Raw genomic sequence first — 18,918 nt, 5'->3', positions numbered from 1 at the left:
CGTGTGTTTGTGTGTGTGCGTGTGCGTGCGTGTGTGTGTACAGGGGGTTGAGTTGTTCAGGGTGGACTGTACCACTGAGGGTTTGATTGCAGGAGTAAAATAGAAGTATGAAGTTACACAGAGAGAAAGCAGCAGCAGTTGCAGGGTCAAAGGTCAGGACTCCAGGTGGAATGTCAGGTGACACCCCCACAGAACCAAAATCCGGCCTCTTTAGAGATGGACGAGCAGTTGGCTGAACTGGGGTCAGTGCCGAGAGCTCAGTGGAAAAGCTGTCAGCACAGGGTGCTGAAGGTGACGTGTTGCAGTCTGTCTGTGGTTCAGGGCTGAGATTCCTGCCTGGATTCAATCACCATTTCTCTTAAATTTGACTAAATAAGCAATGGCAAGTGCTTCTTTCTTTCCTATACACACAAACTCCTTTTTCCTGAACGCTGGCGACTGCTGGACTCGCTGAACATACTTGTGTGGAAACACTTGCAAGTAACTGTGGGTAAAAGTTATAGATAAACGCTGATAAATTCCAGGCCAGTGTGATTGATTACTCTGAGATACAGTCCTCTACGGCACAGCGTTCAGCAGCTCTGAGAGGCAGGGCATGACTTTAGCGTGCTCAGTAGCGTTGGGTTACAGCGGCTCAGAATGGAGGCTAGCAGTCAGAGCTCTAAATAAAGGAGAGGTTAGGACTCAGAGTCAGTGAACGTGACAAGCAGTGAATTCTGCAACATGTCAGACAGTAAATCTGACAGCATTGCCATTTTTATTACTGCTGTTACTGGGGTAACTTCACTGAAGAGTATGCTTGGCCTTGGACACTTTTTGTTCCAACTTGCCATTGTTAAACCTGACCCACAGAGAACAGGCCACTTCCACAGGGACTGAGTGAAAAGAAGCCATCTGCTCTTGCCAATAAAATCATCGCGGGGTGTGCGACCCACATGACCCCAACCTGCCCCGCCACCAAAACCCCTCTCTGAAATCTGATTGGTTCGACAGCCAACATTCACCCTGACTACAGAAGCACGAAACGTAGGACCATGGAAGAAGCATGTGATGCAATGTGTGTGCCGGAGTCTGCCCACTACCAGCAGACAAAGATGGAGAAACATTATACTTCATAAAACAAATGCACAATTTTCACAGTATCAAAATGCCACACACAATGCTAATGACCGTTCATGCTAATTGTTTATAGGTTTTGGAAACTGCAGTCCCTGTGTGTGTGCATGTGTGTGAGAATGTGAGAGCCCCAGCGGGGCGTTGCGGAGTGTCTGACCAGCTGCTGGCTCCACATTCAGCTCCAGACCCCGCACAACCCCACAAATCACTCTGAAAGTTCACCCCACTAAACAGCCATCTGGGCAATGGCTGCCACACAAAGGCAGAGAGACCGAGTCCTGCTCCGCGCTGAACACAGCCCATCCACAGCCCAGGTGAACCAGGTCACAAAGGTCAAACATTCAGCTCCACCACCCCGCTGCAGAAAGCCTGGGGAACATTCTCCAATGGGTGAGCTTTCAGAAGTGCAGATTTACGTGTGTGTGTGTGTGTGTGTGTGTGTGTGTGTGTGTGTGTTTGGCTGTATGATACAAGCCTGTAACCCTCAGCTCAGAGAGGATCACGGTCCTGTTGCAGAGCTCAGAGAGGATCATGGTCCTGTTGCAGGGCTCTCTGTATAACCCTCGGCTCAGAGAGGCCCAGAGTTTCTCACAGCTGCTTCCCATAAAGATCTCACCCTACAAAAGTCAAGCCCTGAAGAAACGACTGACAGGATGACATCATGCTTTTTTCAGATGTGTTTCGCAAGCGTCCAGAGAGGGGAACGTGCTGTGATTTCCACCTATCCGAGAGGAACAGGAGAAATCTCAGAAACTGGGACCACACGACCCACAGATGACCCCTCACAAGGCTGTCAGCATCCAAGACTCTCTCCCCCACCGCTGTCTCTACCGAGGCGAGGGAGAGAGCAGACCTGTGAACTCGAACAGTGTGTCTTTGTGCTTTGTCTGCTATCTGTCTTCTCCCAGCTCTTCTTACTTGACAGAGCTTTCTAACCGAGAATCTGCAGCCATAGCACGGGTGACTCCAACCCACACACTTTCCAGAGGTGCTCCTCTTACAAAAACTCACGTCTCACCTGTAAGCAATTTTATGCTCCAATTCAAGCCGGCTGAGAGGAATCAGCATTTTTCTCTGGTGTGTAATCCAGGAAAAATGTAAGTTTTCAGGCAGCTCATTACAAACTTTATCAGCAACACAATGTACGGCATAACAACACAACTTACCCAGCTATTGGCTGACGTTCTGATATGAGCTTGTTCATGACTGATAGAGGGAAAGACTCTGGCCAACGCTTTACAGGTAGTCTGGTCTGGACCCCACATCCGAGCCCAATGGGTCTGATATCACTTACAATGGAATAAATCAGCTCATAAACAGCCAATGATGTCATGCTATTTTTTATATCAGCAGCATGAATAGCAAATAATTATCTTGCAGCCATGGAAACCAGCAGAGATAGATGATCCCTTAGCTGTGTAAAAGGAAAACTGCAGAGAACTGTGACCGGGGTACACCACATTCTGCAGGGACAAAACACTGATTCATCACAGGACAGCTCTGAGGCTTTTCTGAGACTTAGCGACAGCAGCACATTAAATCTTTCTGAGACAGAAACGTTTTTGGACTCGTCTGAGGTTTTCCATCCAGAAATTGTCTAGTAGATCTCTGATGACCGTCCGTGATTTCCATCCAGAAAGACTGGTCTGCGTGTACGCTTGTAGGAGCTGCTCATTTTTCTATGGGTCCCTCAGATGCAACACCAGTCGTTGCCTTGATACCCCCTACCCTGCTGTTCATCCACTGCGTCCACTATGCTATAGTGTCTGCCATACCAGACAGAGATTGTTTGTTTTTGTTGCCTTGACCACAAAGTTTTCACACCAGGCTATTTGTAGTCCTATACACGCTAACGAATCTTTAGCATTATCTGTGGCAATCGATCCCTCGCGGCACTAAAGAGAACTGACACAGATCAAGAACCTCTGAAATGAAGCCTGAAGCCCACAGCTAGCCGTTGCCAGTCATGCAGATTTCGTCACGTATTACAGTCCCTCGGGTCCTCTCTTTCAGTGGGCAGCGATGGGGGTGGTGGGGGTGACGGGGGTGTGGAAAGGTGCGTGTGTGCTGGGGGGGTGCGGGTGCGGGGAGGCACGGGGGTGCGTATCTCTCCCCAGGAGAGCTGGGGCTTCTCTGCAGGCTGTCCGGGGGCCCTCTTTTCCCAAGCAGATCCTATAGCAGCGGCTGGACGCGGGCCAGAGGCCAGCCGGGTGTGTGCACTGCTGCTACTCTCTCTTCTGGGATCCTTCCCGACTTCCTCACTGGACAGTAAACAGCGCTATCGGCTAGCCCGTGGGAACCCCATCCCCACACACACACACACACACACACACACAGACACACACACAGACACACACACACAGATACACACACTCACACACACACACACTCACACACACACACACACACACACACTCACACACGCGCACACACACACTCACACACACACTCACACACACACACACACACACACACTCACACATACACTCTCACACACACACTTATATACTCATACACACACACACACACACACTCACTTATATACTCATACACACACACACACTCACTTATATACTCATACACACACATACACACCCATCCCCACACACACACTCACACGCACACAAACACACTCACTTATATACTCACAAACACACACACACACCACACACACACACACACACACACACACACAGGACTCCCCCTGCTTGCTATGTCTGCCCCCTGCTAGCGCGGTCTTGCTCTGCCATTGTTAGCCGTTGGGAAAGGATGAACTGGAGACAGGAACAGCGCTGGGTTAGCCTCAAAAATGAGAAACTGGGAAACAGGAACACAAACGGCTAACCCAAAAACAATTAATTTTCTGTGAGACTTTTTTTCTTATCAATTGGCTCTATGTATAACTCAGATAGCATTCATTGTTATTTTCTTACGTGCCAGTATTGCCTTTCTTGCCATTGTGTTCCTTGTAAGCAGCTGGAAATTGACATGGATATGGGCGTCGACCGCACAAAGGACTATAATAATGAATGAATTATCGCTTTGGAAGATAAATAAACAGAACAAAATTATAATCTGTTCGGATATACTGTAATCAGGGTGCACAACCGCATAACTAACCACTCAGTAGCAGGCCCACCACTTTTGTTTCATAGCAAGCACAACTCAGACAGATATTTTATGGTCTGCATTTTTGGCGGGGAGGCAGACAGTCAGGAGGAGGTGCAGTGGCAGGAACTGGGTACTGAGGGGTACATCTCCGCCATCCCCCCAAACTGCAGCAGATAAATCAAAAGCTCCCACTGTGACAGACACGAGACTCTGGTTTCACAAACGGGACGGTTCATCTGGTATCGTGAGCTCTAACGCGGGAGAGAACAGAGACAGATTCCCCAGTGAGTGAGTGACCCTCCTCACTCTCTCGCTCCTCGCTCCTCGCTCCTCGCTCCTCACTCCTCGCTCCTCACTCCTCTCTCCTCACTCTCTCACAGCACGGAAACAAAGGGCCAGTCCAGCGTTTTTCTTCGGGGTGTAAAGGCGTCCCATCCGCTAATATTATATTCGCTCATTGGTGTTCTGTGGGGGTGGCTGTGCAGTGCCATGAATGCTTTACAGATTTGCTACAGCAATCATCTGAAAGGGCTGCCGGTGCTTCAGACTTAGACAGAGTGCAGAGCTTCAAGTGAGTGCCCAGCTTGCTGCAGTTAGCATGCAGAGGAACACCAAGTTACACTGGATGGATTCCACAAGACTGTGAGGACAGTCCTGGCTCCACGGTCAGGATCTGTGTAGATTTTATTGGCTTTATGTCTTTTCGGGAGACTCACTCGCGTTAGGCATTGTTTACTGAGGTAATCATGGATTTTCAGAAGTGAAAAGAGCTTGTTTGGTTGAGTCCACGGGCGTTTCTGTAGCACAGCCTCCATGGGTGGGCTCTCACTGTGCGCATTTCTGGAGTTACTACGTTTTTTTTTTTCTTTTTTTCATCCAATCCTGGTAGAGAGAGGTTTGGTAATGAGGTCACGCAGGCCTGCGTGCGAGTTTTAGGGCGCAGCGCAGAATCCAGTCACAGCAGATGAAGGAAACATGACAGAGACAGCCAGGAAAGAGGGGGGAACGCACCCCCCCCCCCCCCCGAAACGAGCGAAGCAAACTCCGCACTCACAGCAAACGGCCTTTCAGTGAATCTCTGTCCGTGTGTCGCGCAGTGAAACACTGACTGAACGAGCGGGGAACTGGGCAGCGAAAATCGGTTTCCTCTCCCCATTTGGAGTACGGGATCGAATTTCAGCTGTGTGCAGGCGCAGGGAAAAGCAGCTCCAGAACCCTGGAAGCCCAACACGCTCCATCCCCCCGGCGAGAGAGCTTCATGCTGCTCTCTGGTCATGCTCCGCAGAACAATCTGCAACCAATTACCCCATTGGCTGGGAGGACTGAGGCCTGTGTCAGCTGATCTACACCTACGCTCTGAGTGGGCCTGACTCCGGCCCTGTTTGCTGCACTGAGCAGATAAAATGAAGGTTCACTCTGTCAGCTGCCATTTTAAAGGATGCAACACAGTCAAACATTATTATTTAGTCTTAAAAGATCCCTGGTGTTACATGGACTCAAAGTGTGCACAAAGTCACATTTTCGTAAGTGGCTTAAGACCCTCTTGGCTGTGCCTATGGAGGCCAAATTATCTTCTTTTTTTCCCATGTCCCTTAGAGGCAGCTCAGCTTGTTGACCCACATACACTGAATGCCTGTTGAGTGCTGGCTAAAACGCTTTAGCCTTTAGCTAAAGCTGAGACAAAACCTCCATCCATTGAGGTGTGCTGCTGCACTGAGGGGCGAGCTGTAGCTTGCTATAGGGCGCCAGAGGCTCGACGGTGAGGATGAGTCGGGACGGGATGGGCTGCACCTGGCGGAGGGGGTCCTGTGAGGGCCGCCCTGACGCGGCTGGGCGAGCGGAACAGGAAGTTTTCTCAGCTGCAGCGTGGCGTCGAGGGCGAGAGAAGAGTCCAGCTCCTCAGTGACCACGCTTCCGCACTCCACACCCCGCCCCCCGGCCCCGCCTCCTGCCCCCCCGCCCCCCCCGCTCTCTGAGGCCACGACGGGCCCGTTTCTGCACGCCCCCTCCCCGCCGCCCCCGTCGGGCGGGGAGGGAATCAGGGGCATATGTTCACTCTCAAATGCGCCCCGTTCATCACCCTGGAGCATCCCTGTCCAATCACAGCCGGGCGGCGGAACTGAACATTCCGTTTCAGCTCACAGGACAGAGAGTAGGTGTCGAGCGCTCTGAGGAACAGTGAAGAAAAGCCTGTCCGTGGCTGTGGTACTGACGCAGGCCTGTTCTGAGGCAGATCAATGGGGTTCTCGGAAATGCCGATAGCCTCTGCGCCCCTCAGCGCTGCTCTCCTGTCTGCACTCACTGAGGACCTGCTGTCCTGCTCTGGCGGGGCCGGGGGGCCGGGGGGCCGGGGGGCCGGGGGGCCGGGGGGCCGGGTGTGCTGTCCTGCTCTGCCCTGTTTTGTTCGCATCCTGACTGCGTTCTTGTTCTAAGCTGTTGATGTGTGGGTGTTAAACCCATCAGCATTTCTGCTGTCAGTGATAATTTTGGGTTGAGTACTATCGTTTAGCACTATATTTTTATTCTTCTCAGTTCTGTTGTCTTTATCCAGGTTCTGTTCTCTCCTTCACAGTGCTCTGATTCCATGCACTCAGTGTACCGCAGTGATCTCCTTCACAGTGCTCTGATTCCACGCACTCAGTGTACCGCAGTGATCTCCTTCACAGTGCTCTGATTCCACGCACTCAGTGTACCGCAGTGATCTCCTTCACAGTGCTCTAATTCCACGCACTCAGTGTACCGCAGTGATCTCCTTCACAGTGCTCTAATTCCACGCACTCAGTGTACCGCAGTGATCTCCTTCACAGTGCTCTGATTCCATGCACTCAGTGTACCGCAGTGATCTCCTTCACAGTGCTCTGATTCCACGCACTCAGTGTACCGCAGTGATCTCCTTCACAGTGCTCTGATTCCACGCACTCAGTGTACCGCAGTGATCTCCTTCACAGTGCTCTGATTCCACGCACTCAGTGTACCACAGTGATCTCCTTCACAGTGCTCTGATTCCATGCACTCAGTGTACCACAGTGATCTCCTTCACAGTGCCAGCAGGTACAGTGTCCTCAGACTGGCCTGTGCGTCCCCAGCCCTGGCAGAATCACTGCTCTCCCTGTCTTCCTCTGGGGGCAGACAGGTGCTCCAGCTGACCTTAGATCCACATGACGCAGCACAGGAGAAACACCTACCCCACCTTCACACAGTGCCTCACCTGTCTGACACGCCCACCTCAGCTCTCCCAAACAAGCAGGAATGCAGGCACAGTCAGCTGCTTTGTTCTCAGGTGGGACAGGCAGGGGCTGCACGCGGATTTTTCAATTACTTTAGTCACTCAGCAAATACACTTATCTATAGCAGTTTACAAAGCAAACACACTGTAATATGTTTAATAAGCTTTTACTGATTTTACTTTGAGCAATCATAGGCCAAAGGGTTTCTCTTTTTGACAAATCGGTGAAATAACTGAAAAAGTAATTTAGGTCTACCAGAGAGGACCAGCCATATCTTCAGAGGGTTGCCTTAGTGAGGAATAACATACTCAGCCATTCTGAAACACTGAATGACACTCTGCTCAATGGCGGTCTGGTAGGAGTTCATACAAAACAACTGGTAACGCAAAATGCAAAATCCTTTTGAAAAAGATGGAAAACGGATCATTTTGATTCAGCGGCTTCTTTTCCAACATCAGCAGAATGTTCAGAACATATCAGTGCCAGAGGCGAGCAGAGGGAAGCCACTTCAGAACATGGAATGAACATCCAGACCACCGAAATTATTCCAAAGCCTTGCTGCAGCTGAAGAATACGGATTCATCTGTGTTTGTACAGCCTCTCCCTGCATTCACCTCCACTCTCAGCTGTTGTACAGAGTTGTAGTATGGCTTGTCTGTTCATGTGACTGATCTTTCAATATCTCAATGAACATCAAGATTTTCTGAGGGCTTGACCTTTTTTCCCTGGTCTTTATGAAATCATGAGTGAAAATCTCTGCCAGATCCGGAGCGATTCTGTCCATTTTTAGCGTTAGCTGTGATTTCCGGGGGTTTCGCCTCAGGACTCCCGGGGGGCCTCTGAGACCCCTCCCCGCACCCCTGAGAGGGCCAGATTTTTATAATTCCCCACTATTCCCCGAGGAGCTGTGTGAGCCGAGATCTTGGGAACGATGTCTTCCGCAGACAGTCACTAACTTTACTACTTTTTTTTCCTGGGATAACAAAACTTCAGTATGTGCTTAAACCAAGCAAACACCCCTTAGCTATAACCCATTGTAAATTACACATAAGCCCCTCAGCCCTCAGTAACGTATAGAAATAATTGTGCTTGTTATACAAATTGTGCTTGGTGAATTCCTTTGCTTTGAATAAACAGTATTCACTGTGCTTTTGAAAGCTGTCACTCCAGTGCCTCTATCATAAACCTACAGATTGATAAACTATAGCTTATTGTAGATACAGGCTGCCATCAGGTTAAAAAACAGTCAGAGGCAGCTGCTCTCCTTTTCTATTCACAGTGAATAAGCAATGGACAGAAGCAGTGATATTGTTGTTGCCTATAGATCATTACAGATTTATAAACTGAAAACATACACCTGGCCCCATATTTCACTTCTCCCCATCACCAAAATCGGTACAATCAAGACTGAATGGAGAGCCTGTGCTGTTAAATCGTTTGTGTCAAAGTGCTGGAGATCATCAGAGGGAATAACTGCACTTGGCTGAGAAAGGAACAAACACTCCTCCTTCCATAACTCATATCACCCAGTGGCTTCAGAGTATCGGCCAGTGAAAGGAGCACAGGCATTCTCCATTGTTAGGAGAGAGTGCGGAGGGTGCTGTACGAGGCCAGCAGCACCGAGCCCATCAAGAGAGGCAGGCAACAAGCAGGACAGGAGGCCCGGTTCTGCTTCCAAACGCACAAACTCGCTCCAAACCGGACTGTTGACAGCTTTAACCTCCCAACGGTTTGATCTGGGGGATGAAGTGTTTTCCTCACTGCCAGGCAGCTCAGCCAGATACACGCTCTCTGACACGCTCTGAGGGGTTTAGAGGGACAGCCTGACCGATCAGTATCTGGTATCTCTTGCTCGTTTTCATACAATCTCTCCCAACATCCATCTTTCATTTTCAAAGTTGTAGCAAATGCTAGTGTTACTGACATCATGGAACTGTGGACAAATGTTTCCCAGATAAAAGTTACTTGACTTTCCTGAGTTTTCTAGGCTGTCTAGTTTCCGATTAGCACAAGTTAATTTGTGGTAGTTTCAGATCAGCACAAATTAACATGTGGTAGGGCTTGAATGCTCCCTGGTTTTGGAGTGTTGTTAGGCTGGTCTGACACTGTTGCTCATTCAACTTGGATGGATACACTTCTGTTCTCTTCTGCCTGAAGCTGCTCTGGATAAGTGTGTCTGCTAAATGAATGTACTGTAATGTAACGTAATACACTCACATCAATTCACTTTTATACAAACAAATTACTACATCAGTATGCACACAAATCTTGTTTTTTTCTTTCATCTCCCAGTGTGGCTGAGCAGAGCGTTCCTGGGAAGCTGCAGGCATCACTGAAGGAACTGCGTCATTCCTTTCACTCAGCAGGCCCAGTTTACATCAAAACAACAGCTTGCAAGCTGTCCCAGGACCTCACGGGGGAGGGAGGAGGGGAGGGGGAACACAGTTTGACAATAAGCACATCTTGGCCCTCTCTCTGCTCACACAAAGCGGGGGGAATTCTCCCAGACTCACCGCGGGACACATTCTGCCCCCTGTCTCCATGGAAACCGCCCCCCCCCCCACATCAGAGGCCCTGATTACCGTGACTACCTAAACCTATGAGCCCTCCTGTGGAGCCTGATCTTGGCTTGTGCCAGCTGTGTACTGGCCATGCACAAGCGGGATCGCACTGGACTCCGAGCCAGAGTGATCGGCCATTTCCCGTGTCCGGCAGCGCGTCAAGTCCCATAAAAGGCCTCATCCAGACAGAGAAGACTCTCACACACCTAGATTACAGGTAGCTGATAGTTGCTGGGCAAGAGGGCAGGAGGTCAGGGCTGACTCAGCGGGGTCAGAGGTCATCACACTGAAGTGGAAAATCTTCAGCCTAACGACAGCTAACAAAGTCACCGGCCTGAAGTGAAAAACACTGTTCGCATACCAACATTTCAAATGTCCGTTTGCCTTTGTTCTCACCACCACTCCAGAAAGACAGAAACATACATTAATGCTCATTTTTTTCTGGTTCAATGAACTCTCATCCGAACAAGAAAAATCTACTGTCACTTTATTAAATTAAATGAGAAGCATGTGCTCTCAGGTCCAGTGTAATAACATCAATGCTGCAGTCAAAGTTAGAGTACCTTCTTCCTCAATGATAAGAATGTTTAAACTCCAATCACAGTGTAAAGATTACAGCACTATCTGGAGTCTATAGAAACACAGCTGAAGTTTCGATACCCCCCCTTCAGAGACCACAGCTACCCAGCATGCCTGCCTGTGTCATTTTACAGTAGAAAGAGACAGAGGAAACCCATTATCCCCAGATCTGCAGGAATTCCCATTTAATGACTTTCGTACTGTGCGATATGCGGAGACTGGCCGGCTGTGTGTGAGCTGAGGGTATGGTCACGCACTGCAGAGCGTAATGCTGCTAGCGGCTATCGGGCCTTTAGGGAATGTAAACAGCTCATCCTACCAAACGGGCCTGCTGGCTGATACCAGCGCCGGGGAGGCGAGAGCTGGGCCGAGGGTACAGCGCGGACACCCGGGGGGGTTAGAATCCCACACAGCTAAAGACAGGAGCAGTTTTAACACTGCTGTAGGGGCTGGGAGTGGCAGTGATTGTGACAGTCCTGTCCCCACCGCTGGTTCCTGTTTGTGCTGGATCCACTGCTGGCCTTTCTGTGGCAGATTCAGGCGTTCCTGCATATTAAACAGAAACAGCTGGGACAGCGCTCTGGAGCTCATTTACAGATAGTGTGAAGACTGAAGAGTTTTTCCACCCAGATGCTACAAACTTGCGCAAGATCAAGATGTACGATGATGCAAGGAGGGTCCTGGATGCTCAGATCGCTCAGAGATACAGCGCTTTACACGCCCAATGGGTCTCCACCTGGAGCCCCACGCCCCCTTCCCAAGGGAGGTCAGTATAAACACAAACACCTTTTTATATGATGTGTAGGAAGTCAATCAAGTATTTCCTTTATTTTTTCAAGATTAAATTAAATCTGAAATTATACTTCATTTTTAAATAGATAAAAAAAATCCCAACATATGTCTTTCTGCACTTACAAAATGATTGAAAAGCATACAATAAAATAAAACACTACCTACTGGCTCTACTACTTTCCTGAGTTAATGACCTCATTGACCCGAATTAATCGGAAATGTACACAACTTCTTGTCTCATTGATTCACATTTCCTCTCAGCGAAGCAGAACTGCTGTGTCTCATACGTACATTTCTCACCAGCATCCAAACCCTCTTCCTTCTCTGCTGTGTGAGCATTTGTCAGGAAGCAAACTTTAAATCCAGCTGAGAGAGTTTCCTTCTGCCAGCTTTATGACTTCAGTCATGCCAGCGATACACTTCACCATAATAGTATTTATTTCATTTTTAACTTTGATAACTTCTTACAGAAAGGAGCGGTGGATTCAAACACACATATACTGAGTTTCAGAAAGGGGAGTCAAAGAGTACTGAATGAAACAAAGTCAAGCACAAGCACACACACACACACACACACACACACAAACACACACACTCACACACACGCACAAACACACACACACACACACACACACACAAACACACACACACTAACACACACACACACACACTCACACACACGCACACACACACACAATCACACACACACAGAGCAAGCAGGCACACACACACACACACACACAGACACACACACACACACAAACACACACACACACACACACACACACACAGGTCTCCTTACCTTTCCCAGCTGGATGGACGCTGCAGAAGCTCCCTGGCTTGTTTTCATTTTCTGAAATCTGACACTGGACACAGAAACATCCACTCGCATGACTCCCTCTCGCTGCTCTCCTCCGTCTCTCCTCTCTCCTTTTAATTTTCACACCCCTCCTCTGCAGCCTCTCACCGATCACAGCCTCCCCTCTGTCTCCCACAAAGCCAAACGGCTGCCAGTTCTTTCCGAAGAGCAAAGCCAGGCGGCTTCCGAGCGAGAGAAGACTCTCCCTTCCAACTCTGCGCCTCACAAAGTTTGCAAATTCTTCTTTTCCTCTCTCTCCCACTCTCTGACTATGTGGCTATCTTTCTTACAGTGACGTTGCCTCTCTCTCTCTCTCTCCTGACTTTTCTCACCCCTCCCTCTCTCATGACCCCCCTCCCCACCTCCCTTTCCATCACCACGGAGCCCCCACCCCCACCCCCCACTGCTGAACTAATCTGCAGCTGGCTGAGTGACTGGAGCTTTGGTTGTCACGGTAACGGAGTGTCCTGCTCAAAGGCAGACTGGAGCAGGAAGGGGCAAAGCCGAGAGCAGCGTTCATAAATAACAGGCTCCTCTGGGGATCAAATTAAAAGTGCAGGGACAATTCTCTCCCTCCTGCTTTAAGAAAAAAAGAACTTTGAAATCTCCCCCCATCCTGCCAAGTTCTTCATTTCTTTGTGTTTTTTTTTCTCTGTCATGTCCGCAGTCATACACACCTTCAGTGGCTCTCCCTCGGACACAGGCTCTGTTGAATTCTGGGGCTCCTCTCTGCCCGGGGTTCACAGCGATCCGCTCCACCGCCCATCCCGCCAGGTGCAGGCTGAAAGGTCCCAGCGCGCCACTGTTGATTTCTTTTTTTCTGAGATGCGCTCAGTGGTTTGGACCCAGGTTCCGCTCCGGTCTCTGGGAGTCAGAAAGGCAGTGAGGGGGCCGTCCGCAGCCCGGGAGAGGGGCAGTGCTCTTTGAGGGGCAGGGTACAGCTGTGGGGGACATCCAGAGCTGAGGGGCTGAATGGGGGAGCCTGCCAGCCACACCTGCTGTTCATGAGCACTAGGGTGTAACAGGGGAAAGCCCGACACCCCCCCCCCCCCCAAGCAGCACCCACATGACCCGTAACACACCTCAATCACACACACCTCAATCACACACAACCACGACGCGCTCTACCCATTCATAAAACATACATTGTTTTCAGAATAAGCAGTCAGACACTGTAGAAGCAATATAGTAAGTATTAGTAACGATACTGCAGTGATCTCTCAATCTTTGAATTCACTGTAAGATGGAGAAGTTATATCAACGATAAGTCCAAAAGTTACCGACACGCTTTGATAATGTTAGCAGTTAGCGCCTCCTGGTTTCACCCGCCGACGACGCACCTCGTCAGTAACAGCCATATGGCCTCATATATTAACTTCTGATTTATACAGGAAAGACACATGAAGATCTCAACACCTAATAGGTATAGCATGTTATTCCTGCGTTTGGTTGGGGATACATTCTGATCTAACATCCTGTCATAAATCTTACGGCAGTAAAATCCCACAGGAAATAAACTTATATGACACAAATGAAGTGTTAAACTGTGTCTGGGGATGGTGAATTTGCAATTTCAGAGTGACATGGACGAATGAGCGCTGTCAACAATAATCTTAGTTTATTATGAAAACGAGAGCGTGTCTGCACATTTGTAAATGGATCTGAGATTAGCAATCGTAGATACCTCGATCACTGCGCTGCACTGCAACGTCACATTCCGACTTCTGACTTGAGTCTTCGTTTAAAAAGTCAGAAAGCTGAAAACCCAAAGTATCATCAGATATAATTTGATTCCACGTCCTGCCTTTGCACCAAAGTTGTATCAGATTGCAGAGAGCCGTAACTTGATCCAAAAACTGCTTCCCGAAACAGCGCGTGTATCGGGTAAATGCGATTTTTAAATTATAATGCACTCCTAAAAACATCTTTCCAAACTCAACAACTGCATTACAGTTTTAACACATTAAGAGGCAACATTTTCTTCTTCAAGAAACTACATTTAAACTCCATGACCGCCTTATTGTGTCGTGCGTAGGACACCGTTTACTGTACTCTGTCTCCCCCTGTCGGCCACTTGTGGCAAAGCGCTCTCCGTGCCGCTCAATGGTCAGTGTTCAACCTCATCTGTTGATTGTTGGCATTTCTTCAATATTGAATGAACCATCCAATTACACGATACCCAGATCTTCTTAAGACAGTAGTGTTTAGCAATTCCCTGCCTCGTTGTGCTACGCACGGAATGCTCATTACAGCAGACACTAAACACTTACTAGAGTTACCATTAGCTTTACAGTGGTCGGGTGTTAGCTAGCGCTGACAGCAACAATATTCTCATTTTTCACCCTCGAAGCTGCAATGAGCCACACAATATCTGTTACTTTTATGTTCACATTTTATGACTGTATTCAGAATTGTTACTGTCAAAACATCTCAAATTCAAGGAATCCATCACCACGGCGACATAATCCCATAATTATTTGGTTACGCTTCCTGTTTATCTAGACTCCAGTCAGAATCTGATTACTGCGGAAAAGTTAACACTCGACATCATTGTCTGCTGACCGGACACAACTATTTAACCCATGATACATGCAAACCTGTACAAAACTAGCCACACATTTTACTTTAATCTGGGTGACGAAACATGGTTGTGCCTCGTGTTTTAGGCTTGGGACTTTCAGCACTCGTAACCCTGGTAAGCACCCATGCATTGCCGTGAGCTCGCCCGGTGTCCCGGGGAGGAGAGCGTCTTCACAAAGTTTGCAAACATGGAGCAGAAGTTGGTTACCAGGGACGGACAATTACAGCAATGAAGACAAAACCTCCAACAACCCAATTTAAACGAACAGCAGTCTTAAACTACAGGGTATACAGGGTTTAGGCAAATCATATGGTGCTCAGACAAAAATGAACAAGAACCAATGTGAATCTGAAAACCTGCAGCTGCCTTGCGCTGCGCCGGGCCCTGCGGAGCGAGGCAGGAGAAATCTCCCTGCCACACTGCAGACGCGTAGCCCCCGCTTCCCAAAGGCATGCTGGGACACGGAGCTCCGCGGGGACCGAAGCTGCGGGCGGACGCGCACAAGGGGACAGAGGGGTCAAAGCTCACACCAGGAGAGAGAGAGAGAGAGAGCCGTGATTTCATCTGCAGTTTTATTAAATCTGTCCATGAAAAACAGACAAGAAGAGACGCGGTTCTGTCGATGTCGGGAAGAACAGTGGGCATGGCTGAAAGAACGCAATCTGGAGCAGCTGCTGCACAAAACCATTCTCATAATCGCCATTATTGCAAAAAAGGTTTGATCGATTTCATCACCAACACATATGTCCAAAAACAGCAGCACTGTTCAGGTGAGAGGGGGAAGTGACATCCGAGTAAAAAATAACTAATAATAATAATAATAATAATTACAAAAGAAATAAAGACATCTCTAACAGACAAACACAATCACCTCAACGCGGACGAGAGTTGGTCACTGTCACAACACCGGAGAAATTATTTTCTTTTTTCCTTTTTTAAATTAATTTAAGTTTATTTTAAAAATATTTCATCATCTACTTATACTCATTTATTGCAAAAATAGGCAACTGGACTAATGACAGAGGTGGAATGGAAGAGTCGATGGCACTATGACCTGCCGGTGTGGGAGATGCAGTACTGCTGTTAGCCGCTAGGTGGTGTAGTTTGACGTGCCACCAGCTCTGAGTGCCACTGTAGCCCTCGCTTCTTTGCAACACTGGGGGCACAAACCAGGTGTCCATGGTGATCTCGGAGACACAGCCAGGGCTCCTCTCCTGGAATGACCTCTGTGTTCGGTCCGTCCTCCAGCTGAACTATGTGTCAGTATCCCAGTATTATGTACAGTCAATCCCTGAACAAATGTACAAAGACAAGTGCAACCTCCATCTCAGAACACTTTTTTGGAAAAATCAATCAGAAGTCCAGGGTTTAAGAATTAGGCAAAGATGTGGGGCGTGTTATACCAGAAACATGCTGCTTTATAGGGGAGAGAAGGGGTGTAATCAGGGGTCAAAACAGGGACCACAGGAGGTGTATGCAGCAAAGGAAGGTGGTTAGATGTCCTCAAACCAACAACAGTGGTGGCCATTTCCCATCAAAAAGACAGAAAAAATGAACAAACATAAAAACTACAATAATGCAAACAACACCTGCCCACCACATTTCCATCTGTCACTCCGCCTTCAATATTTCAGAGCAAAAACCTCTTCGCGACAAAGCAGTCAGATCAGTCTGTTTTTTCTTGTTTTTCACATTGTCTGTGGCGCCCGCTTGTGGAGAGAGTCCTCTCCTGCTGCCGGTCTCAGCGGGGGCCTGACATGCAGCAGAGAGGGTGGGGTATGAGCAGCTCAGCAACACTGCTAGCATCCTCACCGTGGGGGGGAGGGGGGAGGGGGGCTGGGCTGTGCATTCACAATCTGCCAGTCCTGTTCAGATGTTCAGCACTCCGTCTGAAACTATTTCCTACCACACAGCAGCACAACTGCTCAACTGGTTAAAAAAGAGTATTTGGTTACTGTCCCTTTAGGATGTCAGTGTTGTGAAAGCGACGCGCTACAGTGTCTACACTGATAAATCTGTTGGGAGAAACGGGAGGAAGGAGCATTGGTCAGCGATTTTACCGCAGGGTGCGGAGAAGGGGGTGGGGGGAATGGGGTGGCTGTATCCCTTTGGCCAGTGTTTCAGGTCATTTCTTGGAATCAGGGTTACACTTTAGCTCCAGTTCAACAGTTCAGGAAGTCCAAGAGAGCTGCTGCCACTGGACACAAACGTAGGCCCCTCTCACACCGTCCTCTGTGCCTGGAGCTCCCCCTGTTGGCTGGGAGGTCCACGCACAGACCAGGCTTCTCCTTGTGTCTTAGGTTCCTGTGCATCTGGTTTTCCTCCTCCTCCAGGTGGAGGCGTTTTGGAAGACACAATCTTCTGAAAGACAACAGCGGCGCAGCCCTCTATGGGTCTCCAGGGTTTATATCCGGCGCCTCCTGCTGTTCCAATGTTGCAACTGCTCCGATCTTCTGCCCCGCTCTGCTAGGCTAATAATCATGCTGCCTTCCCTGTCTCTGTTTCCTGCGGACTTTCTGTGCGGTGGCTCAGGGACCCACACACAGGGGGCTGGGATGGGAGTGGAGTGTGAGGCTGACCTCTGGGCGTGTGGTGAGGAAGACAGAATGAAAGAATCCCGGTCCAAATGGTCCTGATGGTGAAAACCTCAAAGCTCCAAGACAGCCTCCTGCCATGGCCCGCTGCCCGGACATGCAGGGCCAGGGGCGAGGGGCGAGGGGCGAGGGGTGAGGGATGAGGGATGAGGGGTGAGGGATGAGGGGTGAGGGGCGAGGGGCCGGCTGGCTGTTCTGCAGCTGCTCTCTGTGACACAGGGCACATGGCAAAGCTTCACCTGTATGCTGTGTGCGTCTGCCTGCGTGTGTGCATGGGGGCAAGATTAAAACCAGGGGTCTGTCTCTGACTGGGGTGGATCACACTCACCCACCCCCACCCCCCCTCCATCCTCTTCCCTCTCTCCCTCCAGTCTGTGTGAGGCGTAGCAGTTCCGGAGGCTGCCACAAGGGGGCAGGGGGCGCCGCTATGAGTTGAGCCAGGGGTGCCGCAGACACTCCCCGGCGGAGGCCCTCTTCTCCGGCACCATCTCCAGCATGGGCAGCAGGAAGTGGGTGAAGTGTCCCGCGTCCTCAGGGGGCCAGCCGTACTTCTCCACCAGCACGTCAAACAGCGACCACGGCTTCAGCTTGGTGATGTGCCTCAGCTCACCTGCAGGGGGCAGCAGAGAGAATGGAGCTCAGGGAGAGCTGTGATGCAAAGAGAACAAGAGAGAGTAGAGAGCAACTTACAAGGTACAGCCAGGAAGAGAGACGGGGAACAGGAATTCAACCCTCTTTACAGAGGAACATGCCATAACCCTTATGGCATAATGAGAGAAAGAGGCCATAGTGACAGTCAGAGTATTAAACGGCGTCAGTGACACGCTGTTCTGACCAGGAGAGACAGAAACAGCCCCTTACACTGAGACATTGAAAACTGGCACACACAGAAATAACACTGGCAAATATCCACCGGGGGGATGGATATGCATTTGGAGCCACCGTCAGCAGGCAGTAAGCTGCAGTTCCCTCAGACCCAAAATCAATACACGAGTTGACTGTTACTTAGGCCGTCAGGGCAACACGTCAATCAAATGAGTTTGATATTTGTCTCACTGTAGCAGAGACATATTGCTTGATCACATTCATAATAATTGGTATTGTTATTTTTACAAGCTGTACATATGTTTATAAATGTATACAAAGGTGTTAATAACATACTATGCAGACACTGAAATTAAAGTAATCATAGCATTTCAGGACTGATTTGAAAAACGGATCTGCAAAGCATTGCTGGGTCTATGGAGACATACTGTAGCTCTCTCCATAGCCAGCAGAGGGCACTGTCAACCTGCTGTGAGTGTAGAATCAGGGCAAACAAAGACATTGTGTCAAATTTCATGTGCTGCAACTGCATAGGTGTGAATCTGAAAGCTATATATGATGATTCGGAATTGGAAAGATAAAATAGTATAATATTGAACTTACTACATGAATATTTGTCAAATATTGTGGGTGTAAAAATCATATTCATAAATCACATTGCATATACTGCACT

General features: G+C 49.0%; 2 protein-coding genes across 2 annotated transcripts in view; both read right to left on the bottom strand.

The window, feature by feature from the left end:
• The window catches only part of si:dkey-82f1.1 (DENN domain-containing protein 2A), a 29,554-nt gene extending 17,035 nt beyond the window's left edge, over positions 1-12,519 (bottom strand). The window contains exon 1 of the mRNA XM_036517952.1: positions 12,189-12,519. The gene's annotated coding sequence lies outside the window, so the exon portion shown is untranslated. The remainder of the gene's footprint in view (positions 1-12,188) is intronic.
• A 2,866-nt stretch (positions 12,520-15,385) lies between these two features.
• LOC118770206 (SRSF protein kinase 3-like) overlaps positions 15,386-18,918 on the bottom strand; it is a 51,367-nt gene continuing 47,834 nt past the window's right edge. The window contains 1 exon segment of the mRNA XM_036517739.1: positions 15,386-18,030. Coding sequence (XP_036373632.1) covers positions 17,846-18,030 — 185 coding nt within the window. The 3' untranslated portion in view covers positions 15,386-17,845.

The sequence above is a fragment of the Megalops cyprinoides genome, chromosome 23, assembly GCF_013368585.1.
Source record: "Megalops cyprinoides isolate fMegCyp1 chromosome 23, fMegCyp1.pri, whole genome shotgun sequence".
NCBI classification, from domain to species: Eukaryota; Metazoa; Chordata; class Actinopteri; order Elopiformes; family Megalopidae; genus Megalops; species Megalops cyprinoides.
Note: the sequence above shows the minus strand (reverse complement) of the source record. Positions and strands in the feature narration are given on the sequence as shown.